This window comes from Eupeodes corollae, chromosome 1, assembly GCF_945859685.1.
Source record: "Eupeodes corollae chromosome 1, idEupCoro1.1, whole genome shotgun sequence".
Lineage (NCBI taxonomy): Eukaryota > Metazoa > Arthropoda > Insecta > Diptera > Syrphidae > Eupeodes > Eupeodes corollae.
In genome coordinates this window covers 288,121,984-288,138,068 of record NC_079147.1, presented here as the reverse complement: position 1 = coordinate 288,138,068, position 16,085 = coordinate 288,121,984, and the positions used below count along the sequence as shown (strand labels likewise).

The 16,085-nt window shown below is 33.1% G+C and overlaps 2 protein-coding genes across 9 annotated transcripts in view; both read left to right on the top strand.

Annotated features, from left to right (window-relative positions):
• The window catches only part of LOC129939223 (copper-transporting ATPase 1), a 107,659-nt gene that overhangs the window by 77,250 nt on the left and 14,324 nt on the right, over positions 1-16,085 (top strand). Inside the window, exon 6 of one of the 8 annotated variants that reach the window (XM_056047159.1) lies at positions 328-590. The exons of the other annotated variants lie outside the window; for them this stretch is intronic. Coding sequence (XP_055903134.1) covers positions 328-391 — 64 coding nt within the window. The 3' untranslated portion in view covers positions 392-590. Of the gene's footprint in view, positions 1-327; positions 591-16,085 lie in introns of those variants that run through there. 8 annotated transcript variants of the gene reach the window in all.
• On the top strand, positions 8,705-10,169 carry LOC129939226 (uncharacterized). The gene is made up of 3 exons (XM_056047166.1): positions 8,705-9,524; positions 9,583-9,906; positions 9,977-10,169. The coding sequence occupies exons 1-3, from the start codon at positions 9,423-9,425 to the stop codon at positions 10,157-10,159; spliced, it is 609 nt and encodes a 202-aa protein (XP_055903141.1). The 5' UTR covers positions 8,705-9,422; the 3' UTR covers positions 10,160-10,169.

The window sequence follows — 16,085 nt, the reverse complement described above, 5'->3', positions numbered from 1 at the left end:
CAGTTCGTTCTGTTACAAACTATTGTATGGTCTTTCTCCATGTTCTTTAAAAATATTTTCCTTCTCTAGAAAAACTTAATTTTGTGTTATTCACGCGTCTTCTAGGCTTGATTTCGCTGAGTATTAAGAAATGTTTATGTGTAAAAGATTATGACCTGTAAATGTTTAAATTTGTGAAACAGTTTTCTTTGTGAAATTTATTTCTTGTGTCGTCTTCCTATCAGCGTTATAAAAGTGTTTCCCGATCGTAAAGTGTTAAAAGCTTTGTTTGCACATTGGAATTAAAAAATTTATTTTATATATTTTTTTACTATGATTTTCTTGCAGTTTGTTGCGCACCCCCGAACGTCTTTATTCAAACGATGGCAGAAATTATAATAATAATTGCTAATAATGGCACAGCTTATTTTTTTAAGTTTATTAAATAGTTTTTAATGTGTCTATAAATTTGTTATGCAACAACAACACTGCTTTTAATAATAATATAGTAAAACACAAAGTAAATAATATTAAATAACATTAATTATAATATTTTTTGTTTTTAGATGTTACACGAATAAAACATTTAATTTTTGTTGTTTTTTTTTTAAGGTTTTAGTTTTTAATTTATTTTGTTTAATTATTTTTATTATTACAATTAAATATTTAAAAAATTGGTTAACATTATGGAGTGATTTAGTTACCAATTGCTTTGTTCGACAAGGTTTACTTCCTGTTAATCAAATTACACCAATGAGATTTGTAGCCTGTAAAATAAGGTCCATAATATAAACTTAAAGCTAACTTAAACAGTCTAACGCACTAACCATCACGTTACGGGTAGGTAGGTAGGTAGAAATGGCGATCTCAAGGCAACCTAGCCTGAGATCCAATTAGCGCTGTACTGCGCCGTTTTGATACCAAAAATTCGTTTAACCTTTGATTGAAAGGGATAGATTGATAGAGAAGCTTCATAGCGATTATGTTAGAGCCATTTTGTCGCATTGAAAAAAAAGATTAGGTCTCTTATCTTTGTCTCAGATAGCTCATCAAGTTCTTGAAAGATTGCTTTTCTATAATTATTTCATTCTAGTGTTTGCCAAAGCAGGACATTTGCAGAGGAAATGGATTATCGTTTCACTTTCTCTTTGGTTACTACAGCTACGGCAAAAGGTGTTCTAAGAGATACCCAACTTTTCTGCATGAACTCCTATAGGCCAATGTCCGGTACAAACCGCAAAAATCCTGACTATGTCTTGCCTTGGCCTGCATAGAATATCGTTTGTACGGGTTTTATTATAAGTGGGCCATATCTTCCTAGATATAATGCAGTTGGGTAAATTGCTCCACCTTCGGTTTGATTCAGTTTGGTAGATAGAAAAAATTTTACCCTCCATAACACCAAGAGGAATGTTAACCATTTCCGCAAGTGAGCTATGAAGGGCCGACCCTTGCCTGGCTAGCTCGTCAGCCCGTTCATTTCCCACGATACCACTATGGCCCGGAACCCAGATCAGGGTGACACTGAGGTTAATATTCAGGCTCGCAAGCTCCTCGCGACATTGCTGGACCAATTAAGATGAGGATATGGCCGAGTTAATGGCTTTGACAAGTGCCTGACTGTCTGTAAAGATAGCCATATTTCGGTTTTGGTTTGGGTTTTGTTTAAGTATCTTACATGCCTTCCTTATTGCCAGCAGTTCAGCCTGCAAAACGCTAGCAAATTCAGGAAGCCTAAAGGATTTGGCTACATTTAGGACTCAGAAAAGATCTCAGAACCAACTCCGCACTAAATCTTTGAGCCGTCAGTAAAGATGGTTGTGTCGAAAACTATCGACACGTGTCATCCTCCCAATCTTCTCTCGATGGGAAAATAACCTTAAAACCCTTACTAAGGATCAAAGTAGGAGTGCAGTAGTCAGTGTCTACCGAGATAATATCTGAGGGAATCAATTTCGTTGTGTTGCTGTGACCATAAGGTTTTGACAACCAGCTGTTTGATTCCTTGAGCCCAATAGCGCTGCAGGAAACTATGTATTTAATAAAAAGGTCGATTGGTAGAAGATCCAAAATAACGTTTAAGGCGTCCGTTGGGCAAGTACGCATGGCCCTTGTGGTGCCCACGCAAGCTGTTCTCTGAACCTTCTTTAGCTTATTAATATTATTGGCACTTTTTGCCGAAAGTTTTGCTGCAGGCGTAAAAGGCAACACAGGCCTTCTTAACCCGTACTTCAATATTTAGTTTCCAGTTTAGTTTAGGGTCGAGTATAACTCCCAAATATTTTGCACTGGAAGATAATGATAGGATTTGACCGTTGAGTCGAGGTAGCGTGAAGGGCGGTACTTTAGTTTTGGAGGTAAAGAGCAACAGTTCAGTTTTACTTTGGTTAACTCCTAGTCCACAACTCATGGCCCAGTTGCTTACTTTCTTCAAAGCTGACTCCGTGATTTCACTAATCACAGAGGTGTAGTTTCCTGACACCAATAGCACCAAATCATCCGCGTAGGCTACCGCCTTCACTCCACATCTCTCTGATTTAACGAGAATTCTATCCATGACCAGAAGCCATAGAAGAGGCGAAGTGGCTCGAATCTTCCTAACACTGAGCATGGAAATAATCCATTCTCGAATGAAGTCTTTTACACCGAACTAAACGAGCGATTCTTCTATGAATTCTGTAAGGACGTTGTTAAAAGCACCTTCTATGTCTAGGAAGGTGGCAAGAGTAAATTCTTTATAATGGATTGTTTGTTCTACAGTACGCACTACCTCATTTAGGGCAGTCTCCGTAGATTTGCCCTTAAGATAAGCATGCTGAGAGCTTTGGAGAGGTCGTCAAACTAGGATTTCTCTAATATGGTAATCAAGAATGCGCTCTAAGATTTTAAGCACAAAAGATGTTAAGCTTATTGGTCTGAAATAATTCGCGGATTCGTGACCTCGCCTACCCACTTTCGGGATAAAAACTACTTTGACCTGTATCCACGACATGGGCACATGTTTGAGAAGGAGACATCCTTTGAAAATTTATTCCAGTCATGGAGCTGATACATCATGCAACTTTTGAAGCATAACTGGCAGTATGCCATCCATACCTGGGGATTTATATGGAGAAAAAGTATTGATGGCCCACAAAATATTTTCTCTAGTTATAACGGAATTGACTACGTATAGCTCTGTGGTTTCAAGCGATTCGGGGTTATCACTTTCGCAACCCGGAAAGTGCGTCTTCATCAGTAGGTCAAGAGATTCGGCTGGAGAGACTGTCCAGGTTCCATCAGGCTTTTTTAGAAATGAAGGATTACAATGTTCCTTCGCTACGGGTACTACGTTAAAAAATTATTTACTATGTTGCTCTAGACAGTTCTATACACTTGGTTTATACTGCTCGATACAAATATTGTTATGATCTACTTTGGTATTGTTCACTCTAAAATTCAGTATGGAGTAACTAGTTGGGGAAGGTCTCATAAAAATAAGATCAATCCGCTTCTTATTCTTCAAAAACATGTAATAAGAATTATTTGTAAACAAAATCGCTTTTATAATAGTTTAAATTTATTTTAGGAGTTAAGACATCTATACTATTTCAAAGTCTTGAGGGTGTTTTTTTAGTATCTATCCCCTCTTATAATAAAATTCACTTTAGCAGATTCTTCACAATTGTAGCACCTTCTTCACAATAGTAGCACCTTCAGCTTTTAAATAAATTGCCTTTCTTAATGTAAGGTCATGAGTATTTGGTCACGACCACGTACAAATTGAAACCTTATTTTCCATAATTAATTAATTGAAAAAAAAATCTCATTTCTTTTTACCACCTTGCACACAACTATGTCGATAATTTTGTCAAGATGAGCATTCGCCACTAGCTATAAGCTAAGCTAAAGATTGTCTCATAATTTGTTTTGTTAGGGTTATATAGAAAACTATGGTTATTCGGAACATCATTTTTTTATTCTTTATTATATATTTTTTGCTGTAATTTTTAAATTTAAATTCTTATTAACCAAATCGTTTCTGCGTGGCGAACAATTTAGGTTAAGAAGTTCATCTCTTACTTTAAAAATAGTTCCTATAGTTTTTCTTGAAAAATCGAGCCTAAAGTAATTATGTTCATTTAGATTATAATTAAGTTTCGAATAAATGTCCCTTTCCGTACATGTTCTAGCCTTTTCTATCAATGTGTTCCTTTTATTTTCATCGATCGATTGGATAACCTCGTACAGTGCTTTTTTATCTGGAGACCAGTACAACCATTCAGTTTTAAAATAATACCAGTTGTTTGACTCATGACACTTCTTAACATAATATTTGGCAATCGGTTTCGGTCCATATTAATCATCTGTATCAACTGTATGCAGTTGCATTAAAAACTTCATATTTGGCGTTTGTTCTTCCAGTTCGAGCAAATAGCCGTTTTAGCAGCATCGTTCTTGGCTTTGAGATGTTTGTCCATGTTCAAATTAAACGTGAAAGTCATTCCCAGATAAACATAATCCTTGACTACTTCCAACACTACTCCATCATATCTCAGGTTTTCTCCTCTTGCGGTCTGTCCTGCACCATTTTGGAATACCATTATCTTAGATTTTGCAGAATTTACTTCCAGTCCCCATTTTTTACAATAATCATATAGCCTATTGATCAAAAGCTGAAGATAAGCTGGAGACTCTGCCAAAATGACAATGTCATCAGCATACATAATAACTTTTATTTTTAAGCTTTTAAACTCCACTCCACAAGGAAGCCAATCAACCAAGTCATCAAGAAATAACGCAAATAACAATGGCCTGCATTCTGGGTTATGCAGGTACGAGTATCTGACAGAACAGCTGATTGGTTGAATTTCAAGAAAATTGAAAATTGATTTGAGCTTTTTGTATTTGTTGGTAAACAAAAAAAGAAAGGACCAGCTCCTAGTTCCAATAACCCGGCGAAGAATAATTTTTAAAGGAATTGCAAAAGTTCTTGAAGAAAACGGGTCAATTTTTGATAAGAATGAATTAGAACTAAAATTAAAAAATATGAAAAAGCGCTACAACATTATCATAGACAATAACAAGAAAATGTCGACTGGCCGGGGATGAATGAACTGGCCATACTTTGAGATGATGGCTGAAATTTAACTTAACGAGACACAAGTCAGTTACACCGAAACAATATTTTTTTTTTATTTATTCAGTAGCAGTAATCAGATATTTGTACAATTTAACATTTGTATTTTAGAGATTTAGGATAAATGCAATTATTCCTTTACAACTATAATTAATAATGTGTATAACGATATATATATATTTTTTATATTAGACAGTTTAAGGGAAAGCTACAAACAAAAACCCTCATACAAAACTTAAACCTAATATTGCAACACTCCCATATCAAACATTGATCATTTAAATTATTTACCATACCTTAAATTATAGGAGGTAAGAAATTTGAAGTTGGTTTATTAATATATTATCAGATAAGTTACAATTTTGATAGAATTTTTCATTTGAGATATTAATGAGAGTGTCTAAAAAGTTGATATTGGCCAAATCATGTAGTCTCTGTGCTGAGTAGTAACGTGGTAGATCAAGTATAATCTTAAGTATTTTATTTTGACATCTTTGAAGTTTTAATTTATGTGTTTTGGCACAGTAGTACCAGACAGGAGCACCATACAAAAGTATCGCTTGAAAGATTGTTTTGAATATAATTAGTTTATTTTCTCTACTAAGTTTAGAGTTCCTACAAATCACACGATATAGAATTCTAATGTAAATATTTACTTTATCAATAGTGGTAGATATATGTTTATGAAAGTTTAATTTTGTATCAATTATAATGCCCAGATATCTACAATGCTCGGACCAATCAATGTTAACCGAACCTAATTGAAGTTGAACATTACCCGGTAAAAAACATGCTTTCCGGCGACGAGTAAACCAGATTGCTTGTTTTTTATATGGATTTATTTTAATTTTCCACTTGAAAAAATAATTTTCTAATTGAATTAGAGAAGATTGCACTTTTTGGTGGACATCTGAATATGTAATCCCTGAACAGAAGATAGCCGTATCGTCGGCAAACATAGCAATTTTGACTTCCTCTCCAAGAAAAGGTAAGTCGGACACGAAGATATTGAAAAGTATGGGACCTAGCACTGAACCTGAAGGTACACCAAATTCAACATTTTGGACAGAGGATGTTTCGTTTTGAACTTTAACTAGGAATTTTCTTCCATTTAAAAAGCTTTGAATTATTTTAATTGTTGACAACGAAAAATTTAACACATAAAGCTTATGTATCAATCCGTTGTGCCATACTGTGTCAAAAGCTTTAGCAATGTCTAACCGTATCAAACCTGTCGATTCTTTTGAGGAAAATTTTTGAGATTGTGTTGTGGTTGCGCCTAAAATCCGAATTGAAAGTCAGGTAAAATATTGTATTCAGTTAAGTGATTATTGAGTTTTTCTTGTATAATTTTTTCAAATAACTTACTAACACAATTAAGTAGGCTGATAGGTCTGTAGCTATTAGCATCATCCTTGGGTTTGCCAGGTTTAGCAATTGGTATAACCAATGCTGTTTTCCAGCTTTCAGGATAGTAACATATTTTGAGACATATATTAAATAATGATGTAAGGTATTTTATACCAGAGAAAGGAAGGGCTTTTAGAATTTTGTTATTGATGCCGTCCAATCCAGCTGATTTCTTGTTTTTAAGGAGTTGATAAGTATACGTACTTTTTCAGGATTCACCAAAAAGTTGTCAGGAAAAACAATGTTAGCTTGGGCTATGGTAGTAATAGATCTAGAAACTGTATTGAAAGTATTACTGTTATTAAGGTTAGCAGTAATGTTGTGGTTTTTTGCAAAACTTGTTGCTAGGAGATTAGCTTTATCTTTTGGAGCAATTAAAAGCTGATTTTGTGCTTTAAGAGGTGGAATATTAGTACCTTTTTTCTTTAGTATTTTAGTAACCTTCCAGAACGGTTAACTAGATTTGTCAAATGAAGATAATAAGCCATCGGTAGTTTTGGAAATCTGAAATTTCTTTCGCAATTATTTTGTTAAAATATTTGACATTATCAAGTAAAAAGTCGTAACGATAGCGGAGCCATTTACGTCTTTCAAAGTTTCTCAAACGAATTAAGAGCAATATGTTGTCGGGAAGTTTTTGTTTTTGTCTATGGGCTGTTGTAGATAGCTTGGGGATTTCAACTTCGGAAGCCAGGTTAACAAGAGATACAAAATTGTCACATAGGGAATCGACTTGATGCGAGCTGATGTCAACGTTAGATGCAAAATCATTCATTCTACAGTTAGCAATAATAAAGGATTTAAATAGATTCCAGTTAGCAGCAGAATAATTGTAAATAAATGTGTTCTGCTTAACAGGGTGTACATTGTCTAAAGTAATATTTACGGGAAGGTGGTCGGAACCAAGCCTATTATAAGTAAATGGCCTAGTGCAGTAGTTGGGTATGTTAGTGACGAAAAAGTCAAGGGCAGAGGGACTCTTGCCTCGTCATGTGGGGATATAAGTATAGTTAGGTGGATATAGCAATGAAAAGCTAGGATAAACTTCATTCACTTCGTATAGTAGATTGCCCCAACAATTGGCGCGAAGACAATTCCATTGTTGATGACGACAGTTTAAATCGCCTCCAACAATAATTTTATTGCGAAGTCTAAAATTTTTTCGTAAGTCACTTTTAAAGTCGCGAATTTTTTCGGCGGTTCTAATTTTGGAATTGTTACCTAAACATATGTCTACTCCTATTATCTCAATACACCGTAGATGTAAGTTAGTATGAACAGTGTGTTCAATTTCTTTTCTTACTATCACAGCGACACCCCCACCATCTGCGTGCCTCCTGTTAAGACGATAGCAAATGAAATCTGGATGTGAAAATGATTTATCCACTTTTAACCAAGTCTCTGTGACTAGGGCAATATCAACTTTTTTATTTATAATGAAATTGAAGAATTCAAGTTTTTTCTTGAAAATGCTTCTTGCATTCCAAGTAATAATTTTAAGAGAGGAATTTAACATATTAGTTTGAATAGACATACTTAATAGCTAGTGATGTAATTACGTTGAATTGATCGGATTTTGTGAGGCATGAGCTTAGCTTAGTCATGACTTCATAAGTTCCCTTGTGCCATCCTCTGAGGTGTATCCGAGTTTATTTATTAAATTGTTATGTTACGCACCTATTAATTCATCATCTTCCGACGAATCAGTTGCATTATCCATCAAATGTTTAATCTGACAACAATTTTGACTTCGAAGCTTAAATGTTTCTCTGCTTTTTGTGAACAGCTGAAAGTTATTTTTATTTTTTGACAGCTATCTCAATACAGCTATCCAACTCGTTCAACAAGGTATCTAAAAATCTACCTATCCAAGATACCATATCCAACACGAGATTGAACGCAGCCGATTTCTCCCTTGTAATTGATACCTGTCAAACAGTTGTCATATTAAATGTCAATATCTTGGTTTGCCAATTTAGAATTATAGATTGCTGAAAGATCGAATAAAGCTTTATAATTAACTAATTCTTGCGCATTAAGCAGTAATTACGGTCGTCATAATAGACAGATAACCCAAAAATTGGTACCATTGTGAAGAATTTTGAAGCGACAAGAAGCGTCTAATATGCATCAAGTGTAATTGTTTTAGATTTAGATTGCGAAAGAAGTTTCCTTTTGATGTTTTTTCACTCAAGGCGAAGTAAAATGTTCACTCCATGCTATTTGACCCCGTAAATTAAATTATATAAGACCAAATACCGTGTTTACGGAAACAATCCCCAAATTCTAGACGCAAGTTGTTTCAAATAATCTCAACACACGCTGCGAATCTTCCAGAGAAGAATTATGAAAAGTCTAAACTTTGTAGTTAAATACAATTTCCATCAAAAATGTATCACTATGGTTGCTTTATTAAGCTTGACTTTATAGACCAAAGGATATAGCACGGAATGGTATATTCTTCGATATTTTGTCGCAAGCGACATTTCCCACACTATAAATTATTGAATTTTGTTCGTGCCACTCAAGCCATTAATTCATTTGTTATCTTATAGTTAGGATATTGTTAATAATACCCAATATTGATTTTTAGCCATAAATGGTTTCATGGACCAGTAGCCATGGTTCCACAAGCATTTTTTTTGTTTGTAGCAAAATACAACTTATTTTCCACAAGTTGAGCTTTTTCTATGAAATAATAAAATTTGAAAATATTTAATTGTAATTAGTTCAATTAAAGAATTTTTTAATTTTCTAATATCTGCTTCTGTTTTAAATTCACCAATTAGCCTAAAATCAGCTTCACTTATAATTGAGCATAAAGTAATCTTTTTTAATAGTTCAAGTCACGAAAGATATTGATATTTAAAATAGATATACTCTAACATAAATATCTAAATCCATACAATTGTTTATGGTTAGTTTCTTTCTAAACATGTTAACGCGAAACAAAAAGATCCAACAGCTCCATATTCTTCTAATGCTGTTAATTACACTGCCCAGTACATTTGTTACCGTAAATATTACAAACATTTAAAACATTTTGTTTTTAAATTCAACTTTTATTCTTGTAGGGAAAATTAAAATTTTCATTTGACGACATCAAGTGTGCACCATTCAATGGATATGTTGAACGTTATTCGTGTTCAGTGGACAAAATCACCGACGAACCTCGTCTAAATGTCGACGTCCAAATGAAAAAAGAAGTCCAATCGAGTTATATTGATTTTATCGTTAATGCCAAGGCGGCAAATAGAGAACCAATAACAATATTTAAAGCTGAACGTATTACGTATTGTAGTGCTCAGGTTAAACAAATTTCTGATCCTATATTTATGACATTCAAGGAAATGTTTAAAAAATCTGGAACTCTACCAGAAGGTTGTCCTATTCCAGCTGTAAGTTTTACGGAATGGTTTAAGTTTTTTTTCGTTGTTGTTTTAATGTAAGTTTTTTATTATTTGATAGAATTTCCGCTACCTCCTTAACAATATAACTTTAGACACAGATTTATTACCATCGTTTTCTCCAGCTGTAAAACTTAAAATTGATCTTGTGTTTTATGATAGAAAATTTAAATATTTTGCAGCGACAACTTTAGCAAGGTTAACTCATTTAAAAAAGAAAACCAAGGGTAATAATAAAAATTAACAATTAAAAACTTTGTTTGTTTTTTATTTTTAAAGATAATTTTAATGTCAGAGGCATGCAACAGAATGCAGTCTCTTGTGAGGCTATCATTTATAAATCATTCATTGAATTAAACTTGATAATGTAATCATCAATCATTTGACCATAAAACGATTACAATCACTCTTTTCTCAATCATTTGACTGCAATTAATTCAATTTCAATCATTTGACATTTTCAATTTTATTTGCAAACAAATTGATGAATTATGTATTGCAATCAATTGGTTCTAATTTCCTAACAGCCAACTTCTTAACAGAGTCCTAATAATAGGACCGGCCAAGCCGGAGCAAATTGATATAGCTCATTTCTTCATACAAATATTAGATTATTGTAGTCAATGTTTAACCGAGGATTAATTAGGACTAGTTCCTTGGCAACTCCTCAGAATAAGTTAAACCCCTGATTGAAAAAAAAACAGTGCTTTTAAAAAGGATTATTTATTTATTTACGTCGATAAGTATAATGACTCTCTCAGACTAAGTACAATATTTCTTAAAAATAATAAAATATAATATATATATACAAGATAAAAATTTATACAAAAAAGAAAAAAAATATTGACATAACTTTAGACAATGCTTTCCATAATAATAGCTTTAAAACTGTTTCTATTTTGATTAAGATCGAAAACATTTGCATACTGGTTGAAATTTATACAAGCATTAGTAACTGGTTAATTTTGACCATAATTTGTAATATGCCGAGGACTATGCAAAAAATCATTACTTCTTGGTCTTAAGGATCTAGAAGGAGCATATATACCGAACAAGGCCAAAAGAGGGGGACAGTTAATATGTCCCGTGATTACATCTCTTGCGAATATTACCGAATAATAAGTTCTTCTACACGATAGAGGTTTTAAACCAATTAGTAAGCACCTACTATTATAAGATGGCATATAATTAGACCAGTTCAGTTTTCGAATCGCATATTTACATAGACATAGCGTTAGCTCTCGATATAACATAATCAATATGAACATTGAAAGATAAGTGTGAATCAAAAATGACCCCTAAATCCTTTTGGCTTACAACCCTTTGCAATGAAACATTATCAATATTATATTCAAACATTATAGGCACGACGGACCTTGAAAAAGACATAAGTGAACATTTATTTATATTCAAGCACAAGGAGTTAATAGTACACCATTCGTCCAATTTATCAATATCTCTTTGTAAATCCAAACAATCAGCAACTGACTTGATTGACTTGAAAATTTTTACATCATCCGCAAACATCAGAGATTTTGAACAATTAATCACTACAGGAAGATCATTAATAAAGAGTAGGAATAACAAGGGTCCAAGGTGACTGCCCTGAGGCACACCAGAGTAATTATGAATTTTGAAAGATAATTTATATCCAATTTTTACAAACTGTGAGCGATTGCATAAGTAATTGCTGAACCATTTAAGGAGTGTTGAGTGAAATCCCAAGAAGGAAATTTTTTTTTAATAAAATTTCATGGCTTACCCTATCAAATGTTTTCCATGTTATTCAAGCAAAAGTTTACAAAAATAGTCAAATTAGTTGCAGTAGATCGCCCGTGAACAAAACCATGCTGGTAAACCGATATATGATTTTTCACTCCTTCATAGATTTTCTTCTTCACAATCGATTCAAGAATCTTTGGAATCAGTTGCAACTTTGCAATGGGTCTATAATTTTCCCCAGATTGCTTAGAGCCAGATTTATATATGGGAGTAATATAGGAAAATGTCCATGTATCCAAAAACTCACCACTTCGAAGAGATAGGTTGAATATGTAACACAAGGGCTTCGACAAATTACATGCGCACTCTTTCAAAAACTTTGCGGGTATATTGTCGGGTCCCATGCTTAAACTACAATCTAAGCTAGAAAGTTCAGCATATACCTCTTTCTCAGATATGAACATTAAGTTGCCCTGAATTCGAATCTCGTCTTATAATTTTGCTTTCACGTCAGGTTTATAAAATATGTCCTTTAAAATTGTTAAAGACAACCAAAAATGAAGTTTTTTAGGTTAACGTAAAACACAATAGTTCTCAACAATAAATTGCAAATGATGTTGTATTTTACTGTGTGTAATTCTCATTAGTTTTGAGTCTTCATCTGACTCAGTTGACACTTTGATGGTGTTGAAAAACCCGTGTTGGGCTTCATTTTTAGTCCTTATTTCCCGTCCGAACTTTACACTCTCGCTATTTGCTTGGATAAAAATAATACCAGCTTTTAACATTGTTTCATTATTTTTTCAATATATTTCCAAAACTTGATACGATAGCCTTGCTAAGACGATGGATTCGTTATTAGAACAAGAAGAGCCAGATATCTTCTCATTGGAACCCTTATGGAAATTATATTTTCTTAAAGCCAAAATCGTATTTAAAGAACTTTAAAAAGTAGCAATCAAAATTAAAGATTGAGCTGTGTCAGGATAATCGGGAATTTAAAAGTTATGGGTGCAGATTTTTTTTTATTTATATCTGAAGTCAAAATACATACATATACAGTGTATCAATTCCATATTCGTACCCCTTCTATTAAAACTTTGAATGTTCTCCTGATCCTAAAAAGCTTGATGTCGGACATTGATACCACATGCAGATTAAGTGTTAATTCATGGTTGACATATTTTATCAAGTTTTTTTAGTTGGTAAAAATCATTTACTACGTAAATGCTTAAATGATAGAAACTACTTTAAAACTAGATCAATTTCGTATTTTTACGCTTAGTTCTAAGTTGCCAAGCAGCTTTAATTTCCCCTTCATTTTTATACAAATGTGTTTTGTCAATTCATGTGCTATTATTTAAAGTAGATTTTTAGATTAGATTAGATTGGTTTTATTATTTTTTCAATGATTATTTAAAGTATTCTGAAGTTATTTACAATTTTTAAAAGCGTTTTAGACAGTTTGTCTCAGAATTTAACAACAATGGCAAGAAAAGCAAGTGAAACCTCTAAAGAATTTCGAGAACTCATCGTAAAACACCACCAAGAAGATAAATCTTATAAACAGATTTCATCTTTAGTTAATCAAGCTAAATCAGCGGTTTAAACTATTGTTAGCCGGTTTGTCAAGGAAAAAAGGATTGTAAAGTTCCCTCGCAATACGACAAGAAGTATTTTCAACACACAGGATAAGAGGATAATTGTGCACGAAATAAATAAAAATCCAAAGATAAGTGCACCAAAATTGGCACAGAATCTTCTCCAATCAATGGAAAAACAATTTTCACTGAAACGTTGCGGAATCGTATACGGAAACATGGTTTTAACGGAAGAGTATTGCGTAAAAGGCTTCGCCAAAGAATACCAAGCAAAAGACTTTGACTTCTGGAAAACGGTTATTTTCACAGATGAATCAAAGTTGAATGTTCATGACTCGGATGGCAGCCAAATGGTTTGGCGTAAGCTGAATACTGAAGGTGTTTTGCGGAAGATCCGCAAAACACTCGAAGAACCGTTAAAACATGATTTTGTGTCGGTAATTCTGTTGGGTTGTTTTTCAGCAGCTGGAGTTGGGAAACTGGACACAATTGAAGGAATTATGGATCAAAATATTTACATTGATATCCTGAAGACGAATTTAAAAGATAGTACTGCACAAATGAGTCGAGAAAACAACTTTACTTTTTATCAGGTTAACGACCCAAAGTGTAAGGCGAATGCAACCCGAATGTTACTTCACTTTAATTGCATTAAGGTTTTGGAAACCCCCCACAATCACAAGACATTAATCCGATAGAGAATTTATAGGACGCACTGGACCGCAGAATCTGCAAATGCACCATAAAAAAAAACGACCTTAAGGAGGAAATTCTCTATGAATTGACACAAATATCATCTGAAACAACTGAAACATTAGTAAGGTCAATGCCAAGACGATTAAAAGCTGTAATAACTTTTAATGGTTACAAAATGCTACAAAATATTAAAGCCACATTTTTTGACTGATTAAAACAGGGCACGAATACGAAATTGACCCAGTATTACTGTATTTTTTTCTTTTCTTTAATTTTTTAAAAAAAATTAATTGTATCAACTATAGTAATTCTATAAAACATATCAACCTTGAGCTTACTTAATTTGCACTTTGTTATTACTTTTGTATCTTAAGTCTTTTTGGATGAGGAAAACATTGAAACTTTTTATTGAAGGGGTACGAATATAAAATTGATACCCTGTTTTAAATATATTTGGGCCTTAAATCAATTTTTACCAATTATTTTTTTTTCTTAAGGTTTTTTAGAACTGAGTATTTGACGTCTTTTAGGCGCCAGTTATAGCTTACATTGAAATCGACCCGGACAAATGTTTTAATCGATATTTGACGGTGTTTCCCTTTGATTAGAAATGAAACTTGTATACTGATCGATCGGAAATCACACAAATTTTTTTTGAGAAAAAAGTGTTATTACACATTTATTTTCGTCTAAAAATGTATTTTTCAATTTTTCGGACGGAAATTCTTTTTCCTGAACAACTGATACTTTCATTGCAACGTCAGATTTTTCTGAGTAAACATTTTTCAGTGGCTTTCAATCAGTAAATTTTTTTCAATGACAGAAATTTTTAATGAAACGACCTGCCAAAAAATGTCCAATGTTTGTTTTAAAGATGAATACCAATGATAGCTATAGCTGGCGCCTTACTCCAATTAATTATTGTAATCGGCCTGATTCCGATGTGTCAAATCTAAAATTTTGACATTTCTTGACGTTTGAAGGTCCTTAGAATTTTCAGGATCAGACAGCATAAGAGACTTCTTTTGCAGTCAACTACACTCTTTGAACGTACATTTCGACCAAGGTAATTATTTAAGTTATTAAGTGTTAAAAACTTCAAACTCGGAACTTTACTTCACTTACATATAATTTTAGTGGATCGTGCAGAAACTATCAAAAACATATCGTCTAAAATTGACTTGTGTTTTATATTTTAAACAAATATTATTTTTCTTTTCCCATTCTTCAAGGGACCCATTTAAATAAAACGTCAAATAGACTTGTGCAAAATGGCTGGGTTCAATCTCAGACAGATATGGTATCCGGATAACTTTTTGTTAGTGTTTTACGTGTAAAATAACAGCTGATCAAAAACAGCTGAGATGTCTATAAAGGAATCCAAAATTATACAAGAATTTCTATGGCATGTAGGTATCTGACAGAACAGCTGATTCAACACATGGTTGAATTTCAAGAAATTTGAATACTTATTTCAGCTTTTTGTTTTATTGGTAAAGAAAAATATACAAAATGTTAGTTGAAGTTATATTTGAGGATGTTCTGTATATAACAGACGATGAAGAAGCTATTTGCCTCCAAATATTAGAAGTTTTTTCTCGGAATGCCTATTTGGGAAAATGATTTCTTCAGACTTAACAATTTCATTAAGTGATATTGATGATGGGATCTTACTTGAGAAATATTTTTGTAATGTTGAACAGTTGGTCATTTAATATACTCTCTGAGCAATGAACATACCACTTGGAGAATTTCACTGAATGCAAAATGAGCAGAACTCTTATATTGAACCTGTCTCCAGCTGATAAGAAACTGTCTTGCTTACTCAAAATCCAAACAAAAAAAACAGTTTTTTGTTTGTGGAATAGATCCTAATAATTTGAAATCGTAAATACACACATTTTATTGGCTTTTTTAGTTGACGGTGCCCCTTGAATGGTTTTTAAAGAAGCGTTAGATAACCAAACGGATATATCATGCAACAAAAGTTCTTGCGCCATTAGGCTCAAATTTTATCTACTGTGAACAAAGCAACTCAAAATCTTACCACAAAGCAACTTCTGCTCATTCGGAAATGAGATCGAAATTCTTCCAAACTATTTCTAGGTATTGTCACTTCATAATAGTCCTCGTTTCTGTTAGGATAGTTTT